The 15,236-nt window shown below is 37.2% G+C and overlaps 1 protein-coding gene across 6 annotated transcripts in view; it reads right to left on the bottom strand.

The window, feature by feature from the left end:
• Window positions 1-15,236, bottom strand: part of KLHL7 (kelch like family member 7) — a 56,851-nt gene that overhangs the window by 19,071 nt on the left and 22,544 nt on the right. For all 6 annotated transcript variants that reach the window (XM_006043370.4, XM_006043371.4, XM_025290970.3 and 3 more), the window contains 2 exons: window positions 14,462-14,636; window positions 5,463-5,605 (listed from right to left, as the gene is read on the bottom strand). In XM_006043370.4, the coding sequence (XP_006043432.1) occupies window positions 5,463-5,605; window positions 14,462-14,636 (318 nt within the window). The remainder of the gene's footprint in view (window positions 1-5,462; window positions 5,606-14,461; window positions 14,637-15,236) is intronic.

The raw sequence follows: 15,236 nt of genomic DNA, 5'->3' as shown, positions 1-15,236 counted from the left end.
AAGGACGACAAGAACAGTATCATTTCAATTCAATATATAGCAACCCAAGATTTCTACTACTTTATCTACTTATCTACTAGAAAAAATATTAATATTTTTTCTTATCATCTTTCAATCAGCAATTAATATATTTGCTGCTTCTCATGAGTGATATCCAAGGAATATCTAAAGACAACACTTTATAGGGATACTGCTTAATTCTAGATAATTAAGTAGTACTGCTTAAATTGTCTCTTTGAAGGAGATCAATTCAGTGAAAATAATCATTTGGGACAGGTATAGGACACATATCAATGGGTTCCATTAAGGATAGTTAAAACCATTTTAACATCTCTGAAAATATTAAATTCAAGAATTTTAAAACAATTCCTATACAGTATTTATTATTAAGCAGTCTCCTTGAAATGGAAAATGAAATAATGTTCACTTTGGAGATTCAAGGTAAATAATAACTTAGAGAAATCAGCCTCCCGACTTTTAATATTAGAAATAATCATCAACTTATATCAAAATATTAAATAAGAGTAAATGGTGAAAATTTTTAAGATGTAGTTTTAGCAAAAAGAAAGGAGAGGGTGGAACTTCCAACAGAAATATTTAATAAATATTATAATGGGGTGCTAATAGTGTTAACATTAGGAAATGAGTAATAATTGATGGAATAAGAATTTTTTATTGGTAGTTATATCCTCAATTATTTAAATATTTCCACTATAAATCTAAGAACTTGTGATTGAGTATACAGAAGAGCACCAAGTATGTGCCATTTATAAGAGCAAAGCAAGACATCAAATGAGATTTCTGAAGTTACAGTCTCATTTCCAGGCTTGTGCAGCACACTCATCTTTTTTCAACTGTTCAATAAAAAAAAAAAAAAGAATCAAGTAAATTGTTACAACTACAGGCCAGAAACAAGTGCTAGTAGTCATTCCATATTTGCCTTACTCTAAAAACAATGCTATCTCCCAAGTGAAATCAGTATTCTCCTTGTACCTCTGTACATCAAAACAGACATCTACTAAAAGATAAAGTATTTACCAAAACATACGTTAATTGGGTTTTTAACTGTCAAAATCAACACCAAAGTTAGGAGGCTGTAACTATCATCAACACCTGAAAGCTGTGGTTCATAGAATTATAATTTAAGCTCCTGTGACTTTAGATTTTTCTTGGGGGAAAAAAGAACTGATAAGTTTCCTGCTCCTGACTCAGAAGGATCCTGAAAAATTAAAAAACAATGAAATTAAATAGCCACTGAAATGTCAACAGTCTTAACATTACTTAGTATGAAATAGATGTGTAGGTGTATCAACGTGTTAAGCACACTGACATTGTGCTTATTGCACTGTGTTGCACAGGCCATCAAGCTTTATGGTACCTGCCATTCACTCAGTCTTCTACTAAGGAAGGAAACTAAATGTCTTCAGTTAAAAAAAAAAATCAGTCTATATTCTGACTGTAGATAGATATATGACCCAAAAGCCAGTCACAGGGACAGTCCAAATATGATGATATTTAACCAATCTAACCTGCCACTCCTTCTCTGGAGGTCTTTTTCGGTATCTGGCAACACATATCTTCTGCAGGTTATATGAGTCACCACCGTTATGGCAGAAAGTGAAGAAGAACTAAAGAGCCTCTTGATGAAAGTAAAACAGGAGAGTGAAAAAGCTGGTTTAAAACTCAACATTCAAAAAACCAAGATCATGGCATCCGGTCCCATCACTTCATGGCAAATAGATGGGGAAACAATGGAAACAGTGACAGACTATTTTGGGGGGTGGCAAAATCACTGCAGATGGTGACTGCAGCCATGAAATTAAAAGATGCTTGCTCCTTGGAAGAAAAGCTATAACCAACCTAGACAGCATATTGAAAAGTAGAGACATTATTTTGCTGACAAAGATTCATCTAGTCAAAGCTATGGTTTTTCCAGTAGTCATGTATGGATATGAGAGTTGGATTATAAAGAAAGCTGAGCACCAAAGGATTGATGCTTTCGAACTGTGGTGTTGGAGAAGATGCTTGAGAGTCCCTTGGACTGCAAGGAGATCCAACCAGTCCATCCTAAAGGAAATCAATCCTGAGTATTCATGGCAAGGACTGATGCTGAAGCTGAAACTCCAATACTTTGGTCACCTGATGCAAAGAACTGACTCATTGGAAAAGACCCTGATGCTGGGAAAGATTGAAGGTGGGAGGAGAAGGGGACGATGGAGGATGAGGTGGTTAGATGGCATTACCGACTCAATGAACCTGAGTTTGAGCTAGCTCCAGGAGTTGGTGGACAGGGAAGCCTGGCGTGCTGCAGTCCATGGGGTTGCAAAGAGTCAGACACGACTGAGCAGCTGAACTGACTGGTGACTCTTGATTGTTGCATCAGGGCCAGGTTCCGGTCTCCTCACTGGACCAGACTGAAGCAACCACTAAAACTTGGTTTATAGCTTACACTCTGGCTAGTGTGTATTTCTGTTACTATCTACCCAAGATCATTAGATGGAATTTCTTTTCAACTGACAGAAAAGATAAAGTTATTTCATAGTCTGACTTCAAGATCTCTAGACTCTAACTCTATGCTATAATCTCAGCTGCAGGAGCCCTGGTCTATCTCACCTTGCCAAAGGTCTCCTATGTGGATGCCTATAACACTGATCAGTTCTGGAAACAGAAATGAACAGAAAATAGAAGGGATCCCACATGTCTTGGGAAGACAAGTGTTTCTCAAAACAAAAGTTATCCTAAAGTATGGTGTTGCTCACAACAGAGCTCCTAGATGTCCACAGGTCTGCAGCAGGGGTTGGCAAACTGCAGGCTAAATCCAACCAACTGATTGTTTCTGTAAATAAAGTTTGATTGGAATGCAGCCATACCCATTTTTTAATGTATTATTTATGGCTGCTTTCCGGCTACAGCATCAGGTTGAGCAGTTATAGCAAAGTATATGTAGACTATAAAATTCAAGTGTTTATTATCTCTTTTAGAAAAAGTTAGCCAAGCCCTGATCTACATCATGTTGGTATAACCCCTTGGAAATAAAGGACAGCTTGTTGCCCCAAGCATCTTCTAACACTTTACAGATGACACGTATCCTGTGTTTGGGTGTCCTACATTTACACTTTAACTGGGCAAACCAAAAAGCTGCCAGTTGTGAGCAAAACCTGGAGCAGCTTTCTAAGTGGGACAGGTGACAAAAGTACAGCTCAGCTGCTCAGGCTAGCCTGTGACCCTAGGGCATTGAGTTGCTGCTTATAACTTGAGGCATGTCCTAATATGACCACAGAACACACCCCTGGGATTCTAGAGCAGGGCCAACCTACTTTAGGCAGGTACCATTTTTTCAGGAAATAGCTCCTGGCTGGCCACTAGGGTCTGACAGACAGCAAATGTCTGACACCAAGGGAAACCAGGTGAGCATATCGTTAACCCATTTTGAATAGTGTTACCTGACCTACCATATCACCAATAGCATGGTTTCGATCCATGATCTAGTATTTAGACACAGAACTGGGCTTTTGGAGGTCTCAAAGGCACAGAACATCCAAATGGGATAACCACAACCCTTCCTCAGTAGGCTCCTCCCTCACCCAGGGTTATGTCTTCTTGGAGATGGTCTTTCCACATCAGCTGACAAATTTGAGAGACCTGAGCTTGGTTCATCTGTGACAGTACTAGCCAAAAGTACTAGCTTAAGCATTACAGTCCCTTCAGGAAAGGTACTGAGGCATAATACAGAAAAGACATATCCCGATATGGCAGATTTTCAAGCAGTTCCTTTAATTGTTCATTATGTCATTCAGTAGAGGAAGCCTGAGGTCAGTTTTTTATCAACTGTCAGACAGTGACTAATGGTTTACCCAGATGGTTATACCTGAAATAAGCAAAAATGAAAAAAATGCTGACAAGGAGATTCTCATGAGAAAGGATAATGTAGAAGCCTGCCCCACCCCGTTCTCCCAAAAGGAAACAAATTTGAGGCCCACATGAATTCTTACTGGAGTGCCCACAGCTGCAGCAAAGTCTCAGTAATCACGTGGTTAGGACTGTGTCTGCATCTTTCCTCCCCAGTGTGATGCTTGCTCAGTGGGCTTATGAGTGACTACAATGCAGTGATAGATGCATGCATTATCTACAGAAGTCAGTGGCTACAGAAGTCAGTGAACCTTTATGAGAATGGATACATATATATGTATGGCTGAGTCCCTTTGCTGTTCACCTGAAAATGTCACAACATTGCTAATCGGCTATACTCCAATATAAAATAAAAAGTTAGAAAAAAAACAACAAAAAAAACAGCTAATGGCCCTTCCTTACCCGAGGCCTACGTAGCTATCCACTACTGGCTAGCACCCACTTTGTGGGCAATACTGACCGATTCTAAGAAGCTGATTTGTTATCATACCTTGAGGGAACCAGTTAGTTACCTAATGCCATGCTAACTACACTGGAACCATCCCATTATTGAAGGGACAAAGATTCGTCCTCATTGGAATTGATATTTATTCTGGATCTGGACTGGCCCACGCTGTCTTTTGCACTCTTGACAACACTATCCTATGTGTATCACCACTATCATATTATATGGAAAGCCTCCAAGGACCCACTTCTCAGAGAAAGTAGTATCAGAAGTATCCTGATGTAAAAAGGATGCTCTGGACTCATCCAGGTATCTATCATCAACAAAAAATGGGCCTATAAGATGATGAAAGAGATCGTTAAGTGCTGAGACTCAACATCAGTTATGGGTACCATCTTGCAAGGTCAGGTGCTATCTTTTTAGGATTATGGTATTATGTGTTCTGCTTGGCCAGTATATGTAGCAATAGCAAAATATAGTATTCTCTCTCCAACAGCCAAAAGTCACAGGTCTAAGAAAGTCACAAGAGGTAGAAATATGAATGGACTTTCTCATAATCTATTTTTAAAAATTGTGTTCCTAGACCTATGACTCAAACTCTGCTGCCCAAATGGCATAATGTAAAACACATTAAAATTGGTAATAATATCTAGATGGTTGGGGAAAGGTAATTTTATCTTTTTCCTCATGATGGTCTACATTTTTCACATTTTCTAGAAAGACTGTATTATTTTATATTCAAACATAATTACTAAAGGGGGAAAAAAAAAACCCATAGCTCCAGAAGCAGATTTTCATTGAAAATGGCACATAAGGAAAGCAAGGAGTTGAGATGAATGCAAGGAGTTCCTAACAAATTAGAAGAACTGCTTTCCCTTTTCTTTGATAATGGTTACTATGTAGCACTCCAGAGCAGTCACAGAGACATTTGAAATCTGACTAAGCCTCAGTTTCCTTATTTGTAAAATGAGATATAACTCTGTATCTTATAAGGTCTATGAAAGAACACCATAAATTATAACATCTCTGAGTCATTACTATCTGTGGTAGGTGCCAGTCTATCTGCTCAGTGCTTTTAGAAACAAAAACAAAGATAAAAGTTAGTTACCTTTGGGTTAAAATATCTACAAGACTGTGGTTGGGAGCCTCCAAACAGGGCTATGCGGTAGTCATGTTTCTTCCTTCTGGGCCTTGTGCCTTCTACCAGTTCTTCTCGATCCTCTGGAGAAAGGAGATGATACCTCATGCCACCTGTAGAAAAACACATGGCAACTCTTCAAGAACTTCAGGTGCTTTAATACTTGCTTTGAAAAGGAAACAAACAAAACAGTGCTCTTATTTCTGTAACCGTTTTGTTTTTTTTTTTTTTTCTATCCTCTCTCTAACATTTATGGAAAGAGTGAGGGGGAATGAGGCAGGAGAAATGGATAATAATCTGAGTGCTAATCGATTTATCATTCTCCGTCATCACCTTAATGCTAAGATTGTCCTACCCACTTAGTAAATATCAGTGAATCACCTGGCTTTTCAAGCAACAGCAGCCATAATATTAATTATTGAAATTCAGATCTCCTAACCCAGCAGTTCTCAATCTTCACTGTACATTAGAGTCACCTAGAAAATCTCAGAAACTATCGCTGGGGCCTACCTCAGCAGAGTTAAATCGAAACCTCTGGTGGAAGGGTGGAGGCACTGGTACTGCCCCTTGCTGCTAAGTCACTTCAGTCGTGTCCGACTCTGTGTGACCCCATAGATGGCAGCCCACTAGGCTCCCCCGTCCCTGGGATTCTCCAGGCAAGAACACTGGAGTGGGTTGCCATTTCCTTCTCCAATGCATGAGAGTAAAAAGTGAAAGTGAAGTCGCTCAGTCGTGTCCGACCCTCAGCGACCCCATGGACTGCAGCCTACCAGGCTCCTCCGTCCACGGGATTTTCCAGGCAGGAGTACTGGAGTGGGGTGCCATTGCCTTCTCCGTATATGTGGTTAAAAGATCAGCAACTTCATTACCTGGGAACTTGTTAGAAATACTGAATCCCAGAGCTACTGAATTAGAATCTGCATATTTAACAAAATCCAAAAGTAACTCAGATGCACATAAAACTTGGAGAAGTACTTACTGCTTAGATGATCCTAAAATGCAATGAGGATTCATAACTATTGTGATCTAAAATCTTTCAGCAATTACTTAATTTTGCCAAGTCAAGGGACACTCAACAATTAAAAACTTTTAAGATGTCATTTCAAATCAGTGTGGGAAAAGTAGATTATTCAATAAATGATGATAGACAGTGATATGAAGAAAACACCCAACTTCATACTTTACTCTAAAGCAGATTCCAAATCAATAGAATATTTTTAAATGTTTTAAAGCCTTATAAATGAACTAAAAGTAAAACAGGAAAAGTTAAAAAAAAATTGGCTCAGAATGAGGAAGCCTGAAAGTGAAAGTGAAGCCACTCAATCGTGTCCGACTCTTTGCGACCCCATGGACTGTAACCTACGAGGCTCTTCCGTCCATGGGATTTTCCAGGCAAGAGTACTGGACTGAGTTGCCATTTCCTTCTCCAGGGGATCTTCCCAACCCAGGGAATGAACCCAGGTCTCCTGCATTGCAGGCAGACACTTTACCATCTGAGCTACCAAGGAAGCCTAAGAAAAGACAAACAACACAGAACCTAAAAAAAAAAATTAGAACTACATAAAATTTTAAGTTAAATTATTTTATGGCAAAAAGAAAAAACCAAAAATCAAAAGACAATGACAGGATTTCCCTGGTGGTCCAGTGGCTAGGACTGCACTCCCAATGCAGAGGGACCAGGTTCGATTCCTCATCTGGGAACTAGATCCCACATGCAGCAACTAAGACCCAGTGTAGTCAAAAAAATAAGTAAATGTTAAACGAAAAAGACAATGACAAACTAGAAAAGAATTTATAAATCATATAAAAGACATATAAAAGATACTCAATAATATTCAGATGATCAAATAACAGAAAGTTAGATCATGTATCTGAACAAAGTTCACAGAAAAAGAACTAATTACAAATAACTCTGAAACGCGAAAAGATGCTCATGTGCTCTAGTCAGAGAAATACAAATTAAAATCAAACTTTCTCATACATCAGACTGCACAAGATCAAACTATCTAGAACACAGTATGATAAAGGAAGTAGCAGTCTCCTACACTCCTGGTGGAGACGTTGATGAGTGCAAATTATCTGTGAAATTATTATTTCATACCTTTTAGCCAGCAATTTCCCCTTTTAGGATTTTATCAACCTAAAGTTCACTGTCAGGGAAGTGGTTAAAAATTATGGTTATCCACACAATAGAACACTAAATATGGTTATTGAGATGAACAAGGAAGGGTAATATGTACACACAGGATGAATTCCAAGAAATAATGTGGAATGAAAAAAAGCAAGATGGGAAAATTCCCTGGTTGGGGAACCAAGATCCCACAAGCTGACAGGAAGGCAGGCAAGGGAGAAAGAAAGACATAGAAGACTACACAGAGTGTGACTTTATTTATTTTAAAAATTTATTATATCTTTATTTATATATATGTATACATAATTTATACAAGCATTTGTCAATAAATGACTGTGTATGCACAGACTCAAGACTTCTTTTAGAAGGATATATACAAGATAATAATGGTTACCTCTAGTGAGACTTTTCACTATCTACCGTTGAACTGTGTATGATGTACAGTATTACTGATCCAAAAATAAAATAATGTAAGCAATTTTCAATACATGCAGGAAACACTTCTGTTCATAATGCTGTGTTGGGCTTTTATAAGAGGAATATAGAGAGAAGACAGTTTTGGATAACAGGTTGTGAATGAATGAAAATCGGTATCAATATTTCTAGCATTTCTTTCCACTTTAGAGCATTAGTAGACGCACTGTGCATTAGAACAGCTGGCACACTCAGCAGCCACGACTCAGATGCCTACTCTCAGTCAGGGGTCCGCAAACCTGCTCCAGAGGGCCGGACAGCAAATATTCTGGGCTCTGTAAGTCACATTTGGTTTCTGTCATATATTTTTGATTTGTTTTTTCACAATCCTTTACAACTGTGAAAAAACACTTTTCCTCATCCCCTCCTCTCTCACTCTAGCTGTTAGACTGTAGTTCTTAAAAGTGTAGCTCCCTGACCAGCAGCATCACTTAGAAACTTGTGAGAAATCCCAATTATTGAACGCTACCCCAGAACAGATCTTGTGGAGTTTGAGAGCCACTGCTCTAGGAGGGCTCCACACAGGGCAGATGTGTCCTGTGGAATCTATGAACACAATTCTCCCAACAAGAGAACACAGGCAGTGGGGAAGAAGAGATTCAGGAGGGGAAGGTTCCAGGCAACAGGCCATGGGTGCAACTGTACAACAGTTGCCGACTGTGGCCGACTGTGTCCACCCTTGGAGGAAGCACAGACTGTGGCTCCTTCACTGATGGGCTGTTTCTCTCCCAGGACAGGGCTGAGGACAAGCTCTCTGGGACCTTTCCCTGAGAAGCCCCTTGCTCCTTAGGCTGATTCCTTTGGGAGTTAGTCCTTTGAGAGGCAGGTACTATCATTTGAAGATTCTGAGTAAGAACTTGGTCTGACCCTTTGTGGTGGCTTTGACTATGATCTTCATTTTAGGACTCATTTTCTTTAGTTGTAAATTCTCTCAGTTTAGTTTTAGTCTACATTCCTATCATCTTTTCTGTTTTTTTTCTCCTCTCAGAAGGCAGCCTCTAGGTCAGATGGTAGGAAGGTAACTGACAGTCTGAGGAAGGGAGGCCTTCTCTCCACTGAGCTTTATTCAGGCTTCAAAGCTGCATGTGTCTAGTCAAGGAATTTTAGAACTGTTCTTTATTAGAACAAGACAAAACAAAGAAAAAAAGAAAATGTAGCAAAGATTCCTGCTCAAGAGCCTAACCCCACACTTGGCTGGATTTCTGGAATAATGCCAATATTCTGTTTCTAAGTCAATTCAGAATCCACATAAGAACTAAGCACTATATTTCATTTAGACTGGCTAATTTATCTTCAACAGCTTACTCCATGTGTGAATAAACAGATGCAAGTCTCCACCCAGTGAAACCAGAAATATGACACAGCATGCAAATAGGGGTATAACAAAAAATCCGATATTAACACATACGAAATCCACATAATGAAAGCACTAATCTAAAGGTGTCTTCTTGGTCTTGATTTTCTTTCACCTCCCTGTACTTAAAATCCTCCACAATTGTATACCTTAGGTTGGAGGCGAGTTAAAGCATTGAAGTAGGAAGCAGGAAATTTACTATTTGCCCTAATTTTAGAAAATATGTCCCTTAAAATTAGCTGAAAACCTGAATGCTGGGTGGGAGTAATAAATAAATGAGAGAAATATTTATTTCCGTTGAGTTTTGCACATGTGAAAATTTTGTTAACTAGGACCTTAAAGATCCTAGGGTTTGTTTTTATTGTGGGGGAACAAAAATCTTTTGCTAACTCTGGCATTTTAAGGTGATAGAAGTCAAAGATTGTTTCCTTCGGGTTGAAATAGTAACCAAAATATTCTTTACTTAGGGGCGTGGGATGTGGCTGTTGGCTACACATTTTCTGGTGGGGTCTTTAATTCAGTGATAAAATTTAAATTAAAAACAAGCCAAAAATTATAGGTTTCTTTATTTTCACTAAACAGGCAATTGAAATACATGGTACAAAAATAAGTGGTAAGATTATTGTAAAATGAATGGACAGAATAAATATTCAATTTAATTTTCCATCTATGAGAATTTCACAATAAAATCACAGTTTACTTTGTATTATAAAAAAAAAAAAAAGAAACTAGGTACTATCTATAATCTACTTCTTTAAACTCCCCAGACCTTGGTTTTAAAGATAGCAGCTTGGGTGAACTCTCCTTTTCCAGTTCTTTTCCCATCACCCCTTAAGGGATATGTTCTTGATTCATACCCTTTTTTCCCCTCGACACCTTAACTAGAACCAAAAGGTATTATACCATGCACTGTCTTATGCTATTGCCACTCACGAAAAATGTTTATTATTAAATATTCATCTCAGATATTTTTAGTAAATATAGAGCATTCCACTGTATGGATATATCATAATACTTTCCCAAACTAGGGGACAGTATTGGGTCAACTTACCCTAAAACCATAATATTATTAACTAGTAGCCATGTGATAAGTCTAACAGAAATTTTACTTTACTTCCAAATCAAGGGAAAGTGATACTATTTAATAATCAGGTGGGTGCCTAAAGCCTGTGCTCTGCAACAAGAGATGCCTCCCCAATGAGAAGCCCATGTGCTACGACTAGGGTAGTCTTCGTTCATCACACCTACAGAAAGCCTGCCCACAGCAATGAAGACACTGCTCAGCCAATAAGAAAAGAAACAGATGAAAGGAGAAATAGTGAACTGGAATATAGATTTGAAGAAATCACCCCAAGTGCAACGAAAAGCTTAGAAATTATGGAGTGGAGAACTGACAACCTTTTTAATTAAAATCCCCGAAGAAGTTGACACTATTGGAAGAGAAAATGGCTGAGAGTTTTCCAAACTTGATGAAAAACATGGATTCCTCAGACTCGGGAAAATGAACAAACACTGAGCAGGATAAACACAAACAAATGTCCAGCTATATTTGATGCTAAACATCAAAACCAACAGAAACCCTTTTAAAAAGCCACAGGCAAAAAATGCACATTGTCTACAAAGAATGACAAGTACACTGACGGGAGACAACAGTAACGAGGGAGGTGGGGGGTATCTTCAGAGTACTGAGAGAAAATACATTCAACCTAGGATTACATGCCCAGTTCACCTTTAAGAATAGAGTAAAAGCAAGAAAAGATTTTTATATAACCAATAACTGGAACAGTTTAAAATCAATAGACTGTCAGTGTATGAACTTTATAAAGGATGCTCTTCAGGAATATAGGGAGAAGGTTTAAGATACAAGAAGAAATGGTGTGCAAAGAGATGGACAAATATGGATAAATTTAAATACTATTAAAAAAATGAAGTCCCATTTGAAAAGTTAAAAAACACTAAAATACAGAACAAAAAATATTTACTGTTTGCATTATTCTTCTTTATAGATTTAGGTACAGCTTAAACACACATACTAAATTTTAAAATAGCACTATAGCAATATTTGTCAAAATCCTCACACTCTCAGGAAGAAAGCAGTAACTTTTATCAGTATCTGCTAGAAATAAGTTTAAAATTCAGGAAAACAAAAGTAATTTCTTAATTATAGACATCTCTTACCTACTCCACTCATATCTACCTATATACCCCAACACATGTATCCAACTAATGTCAAAAGCCAGTCCATGGCTCTAGGTGAGAACTAAAGGTATTCCCATCAGCGTAAGGGAAAGACAAGGCTAATATTTATCACCACCATAGTTAATTGAACACCGTTCAATTAAAAACTTATTCAATGCAATTAGGCAATATAACAAAAGAAAAAAGTATAAATATTAAGGGAGAAAACTAAAATCATTATTTGCAGATCATGAATTATTTCCCTAGAAAAAAGAAGTCCACTGAAATTTTTAAAAAAAAAAACGATCAATAATGACTAAAGAAAAAAAAAATACAATCACAATAGCAGCAACAAAAATATCTGAAAAATTTTTTACAAGAAATATAGAATGTAAGAAAATTACAAGTTCTCTAGGGACACACAACAATTTAAATGAAGTACAACAATATTTAAGGGCTTCCCTGGTGGCTCAGATGGTAAAATATCTGCCTGCAATGCAAAGATGAATCATTCAACAATGATATACTGGGTTAGAATCTTGCCAAACATTTAGGAGGGAAAATAAAGCTAGGCTCTTATTTATTCTGGGTGGCATGAGATTATTTCATATGTAATCAATCTCAGTTGCATATAAGGTTTAAAAATTAAGGGAAAAAAAAAAATCCATAAATGCACAAAAGGAAAATTTAGGAATTTTTAAAAAATCATCTTGGACCAAGAAAGACCCTTCCAAACATATTTCTAAAGCTGGATATAAAGGAAAAGACTGATTAAGATTTATCAATACAAAAACAACTTGAGATTACACTTGCCATTTCAAGACGTTTTCTTTCCTCTCTCTTGAAAGCCACTCTCCAAAAACAAGGAAAGAAGAAGCAAACAAACTCTACCTCTGATAGTGCTAGAAGATTTGCAACTCCTAAAACAGTTAATGAAGACAGCTAGCAGACAGAATGTTAAACCTGAATAGTTATGGCAAGAGACACCAATGAGAAGCAAGCCAAATGATCCTGCAGAACCCTGGAATGATACAGAGTACCCCAAAAGCTGGAGTGGGGATGAAATCAAGAGAACTCTAAAATTCTAAAATAAATGACTGCTGAATTGCCAGGTCTCCTTTCCCTACTGCAGTCAGATACCTATGCTTTTCCCACTATAGGAGACAGAAGGGTTGGTCTTTGGAGATTCTGAATCAGAGATGTCCAGATTCAGGGAATCACAAAGAAAGGGGTGTAAAACTGAAAACAGGGATTAAGTGAAAGCCTTCAAGTCAAAATGCTCCCCCATTCAGTTCCCAAATGCCTCCAACCCAACTACCTGAGAAAATAACTACAGATAATGACCTTTGGGGGTCCCCAATTTAAAAACTGTCTGGCTATCCTGATTATCCTACAGTTTAGCCCAATAAATGAGAAGACCACTCACATACATAGCATTATCAATTTTATAACACAGTCTTATAAATATGATTCACAGATGATATGAAATATTTGTTTTCAACAACAAAAAGAAAAAAAAAACCAAAGGCAATACAGAAAAAAAGAAAAAAGGAAGGCAATACAGGAAATGCAGGCAAAATAAGAAAATATTAAAGGCATTATAATGCTACTCTGGAATAAGATATTATAGCCATGAAATAAGAAGAGAATAAAACTCACAGAAATACAAAATAACTGAAATAAAAGTGCTAAAAGAAAAGGCTATTTCCAAGAAAATAGAAAAGGCAAAGATGGATAGGAGAGACAAGAAAAGATCACAGACTCAATCCCTAAAAAAATCACAATACCAGCAATAAAGAACTGAGAAATCTGTGGCTGAATAGATAAAGGATGCCAGTGTGATAACTAAAAAAAGATGAAAACCAAGGTACATTACTGTGACCCTTCAAAATACCAGGGATTAAAAGAAAATAAAGTGTTACATGCTTACAAGGAGGCATACTAAATAAACTGGCATCAGATTTCTCAAAAGTAACACTGGAAGCTAGTAAACAATGGAAAATGCCTTAAAATTCTAACTGGAAATGATTTTTCAACATAATTCTATACCCAGTTTAACTATCCTTCAACATTTTATGATAAAATAAAGATGTGATTTGTCAAATTTCCAAATATTTACTGATCATATACTCTTTCTCAGGAAGCTTTTAAGGATATGTCCAATCAAACAGAATTTAGGAAGGGGAAGACGTGCGTTTGAGGAAAATAGTGAAATCTAACTTAGGAAAAGAGTGAAAGAACATCCCAGGATGGCAGAGAAGTCCCAGGATGAGAACTGTGCCTTAAGTTTACACCTACAATGCAAACACTTCATACTGGAACAGGCAGAAAGAAGGCTCTATGAACAGTGTTGCCAAAGAAAGAAAAGCAACAGATTGTTTAATTGTACAATTTTATTAAGTGGCATTTTACAGAGGGGTTGGAACTCAAGTATGCAAGTCAAGAAAAATTAAGTGCATCAAAAAAGAATGTGGCAAAAAATGTGCTCCAGGTGCAACAAACCAACATTTTTCTTCAAAAAAGAAAATGTGATCAAAGTACACTACTTAGCTCAATTATTTTAAAAAGGAAATAAAACACATAAAATGAAAGTTGCTGTACATGAAAGGAGACAAAGTCTAATTTTTTATCTTCTATCCCAGGTGTTCCTATAAAATAACGGATGAGGCTAAGTTCCTTCCAGATAGACAGTTGAGAATCCCAACAGATTAACTATACAGAAGGGCTAAGTGTTTCTCCCTGGCTGCCCCATCTGATCCAATCTGAAGGGTTTTAAGTCCATGAGAAACTGGCTAGATGATCAGGTTATAAATGGATATTAAGGAAACTTACTTATCACCATCTTAAGGCATTCGGGATTGTCTTGAATAAGTGGTTCGGCTTGTACTGTTTTACTTAAGAAATTCTTTGAGATAAGAGGAAACCTGACTTTAGCAAGGATGTCAACCATAAAAGGCTGGCGATTAGGTTCATCATATTTCAACCACCTGACTGCAGCATCATAAACCTAAGGGGAGAAAAACAGCATGGTAAAATTTTCAGATGGCAGCAGCACTTCCAATTACCTATGTTTACTCTCCCAGTGAAGGGAAAGAATCTCATTAAGACATAACTGCTTACCCCAAATATCTTATTCAGATACTTGTTTTCATCCCCAAATACCCATCTTTACTTCAGAACAGTTTACACAATGCTCTAGTGATTCTTCTAGGTAATATGCTTTATAGAACTTATTACTACTGCATAATGTAACAATAAGGAGGATGTTGAATACATATTTTTAAATTGCTTTTAAACAAAATATAACTTCTGTTTTGGAAGGAGATATGATATACATTTCCCACTGAAAAAAATCTGTTGATCAATGCTAGTTTCAATATTTGCTTATATGGTACCAGGAAAATGTTATTTCCTCAGAGGCCTTCTACCCCAAGAGATATGAAGGTCATCTAAGATTTTGTTTCAATCTAATATTCCTGAATTATGAACTGATAGACCTATGTGCTTTCCACAAACTTTATGATATAAAAATTCTATACATATAGAAGGAAATTAAGAGTATTTATGTAAGAATTGCTTTCTAAAATAAATAATTCCTTTAACTACC

Source organism: Bubalus bubalis, chromosome 8, assembly GCF_019923935.1.
Source record: "Bubalus bubalis isolate 160015118507 breed Murrah chromosome 8, NDDB_SH_1, whole genome shotgun sequence".
NCBI lineage: Eukaryota > Metazoa > Chordata > Mammalia > Artiodactyla > Bovidae > Bubalus > Bubalus bubalis.
The sequence above is the reverse complement of the archived record's forward strand: the minus strand, read 5'-3'. Positions and strand labels throughout refer to the sequence as shown.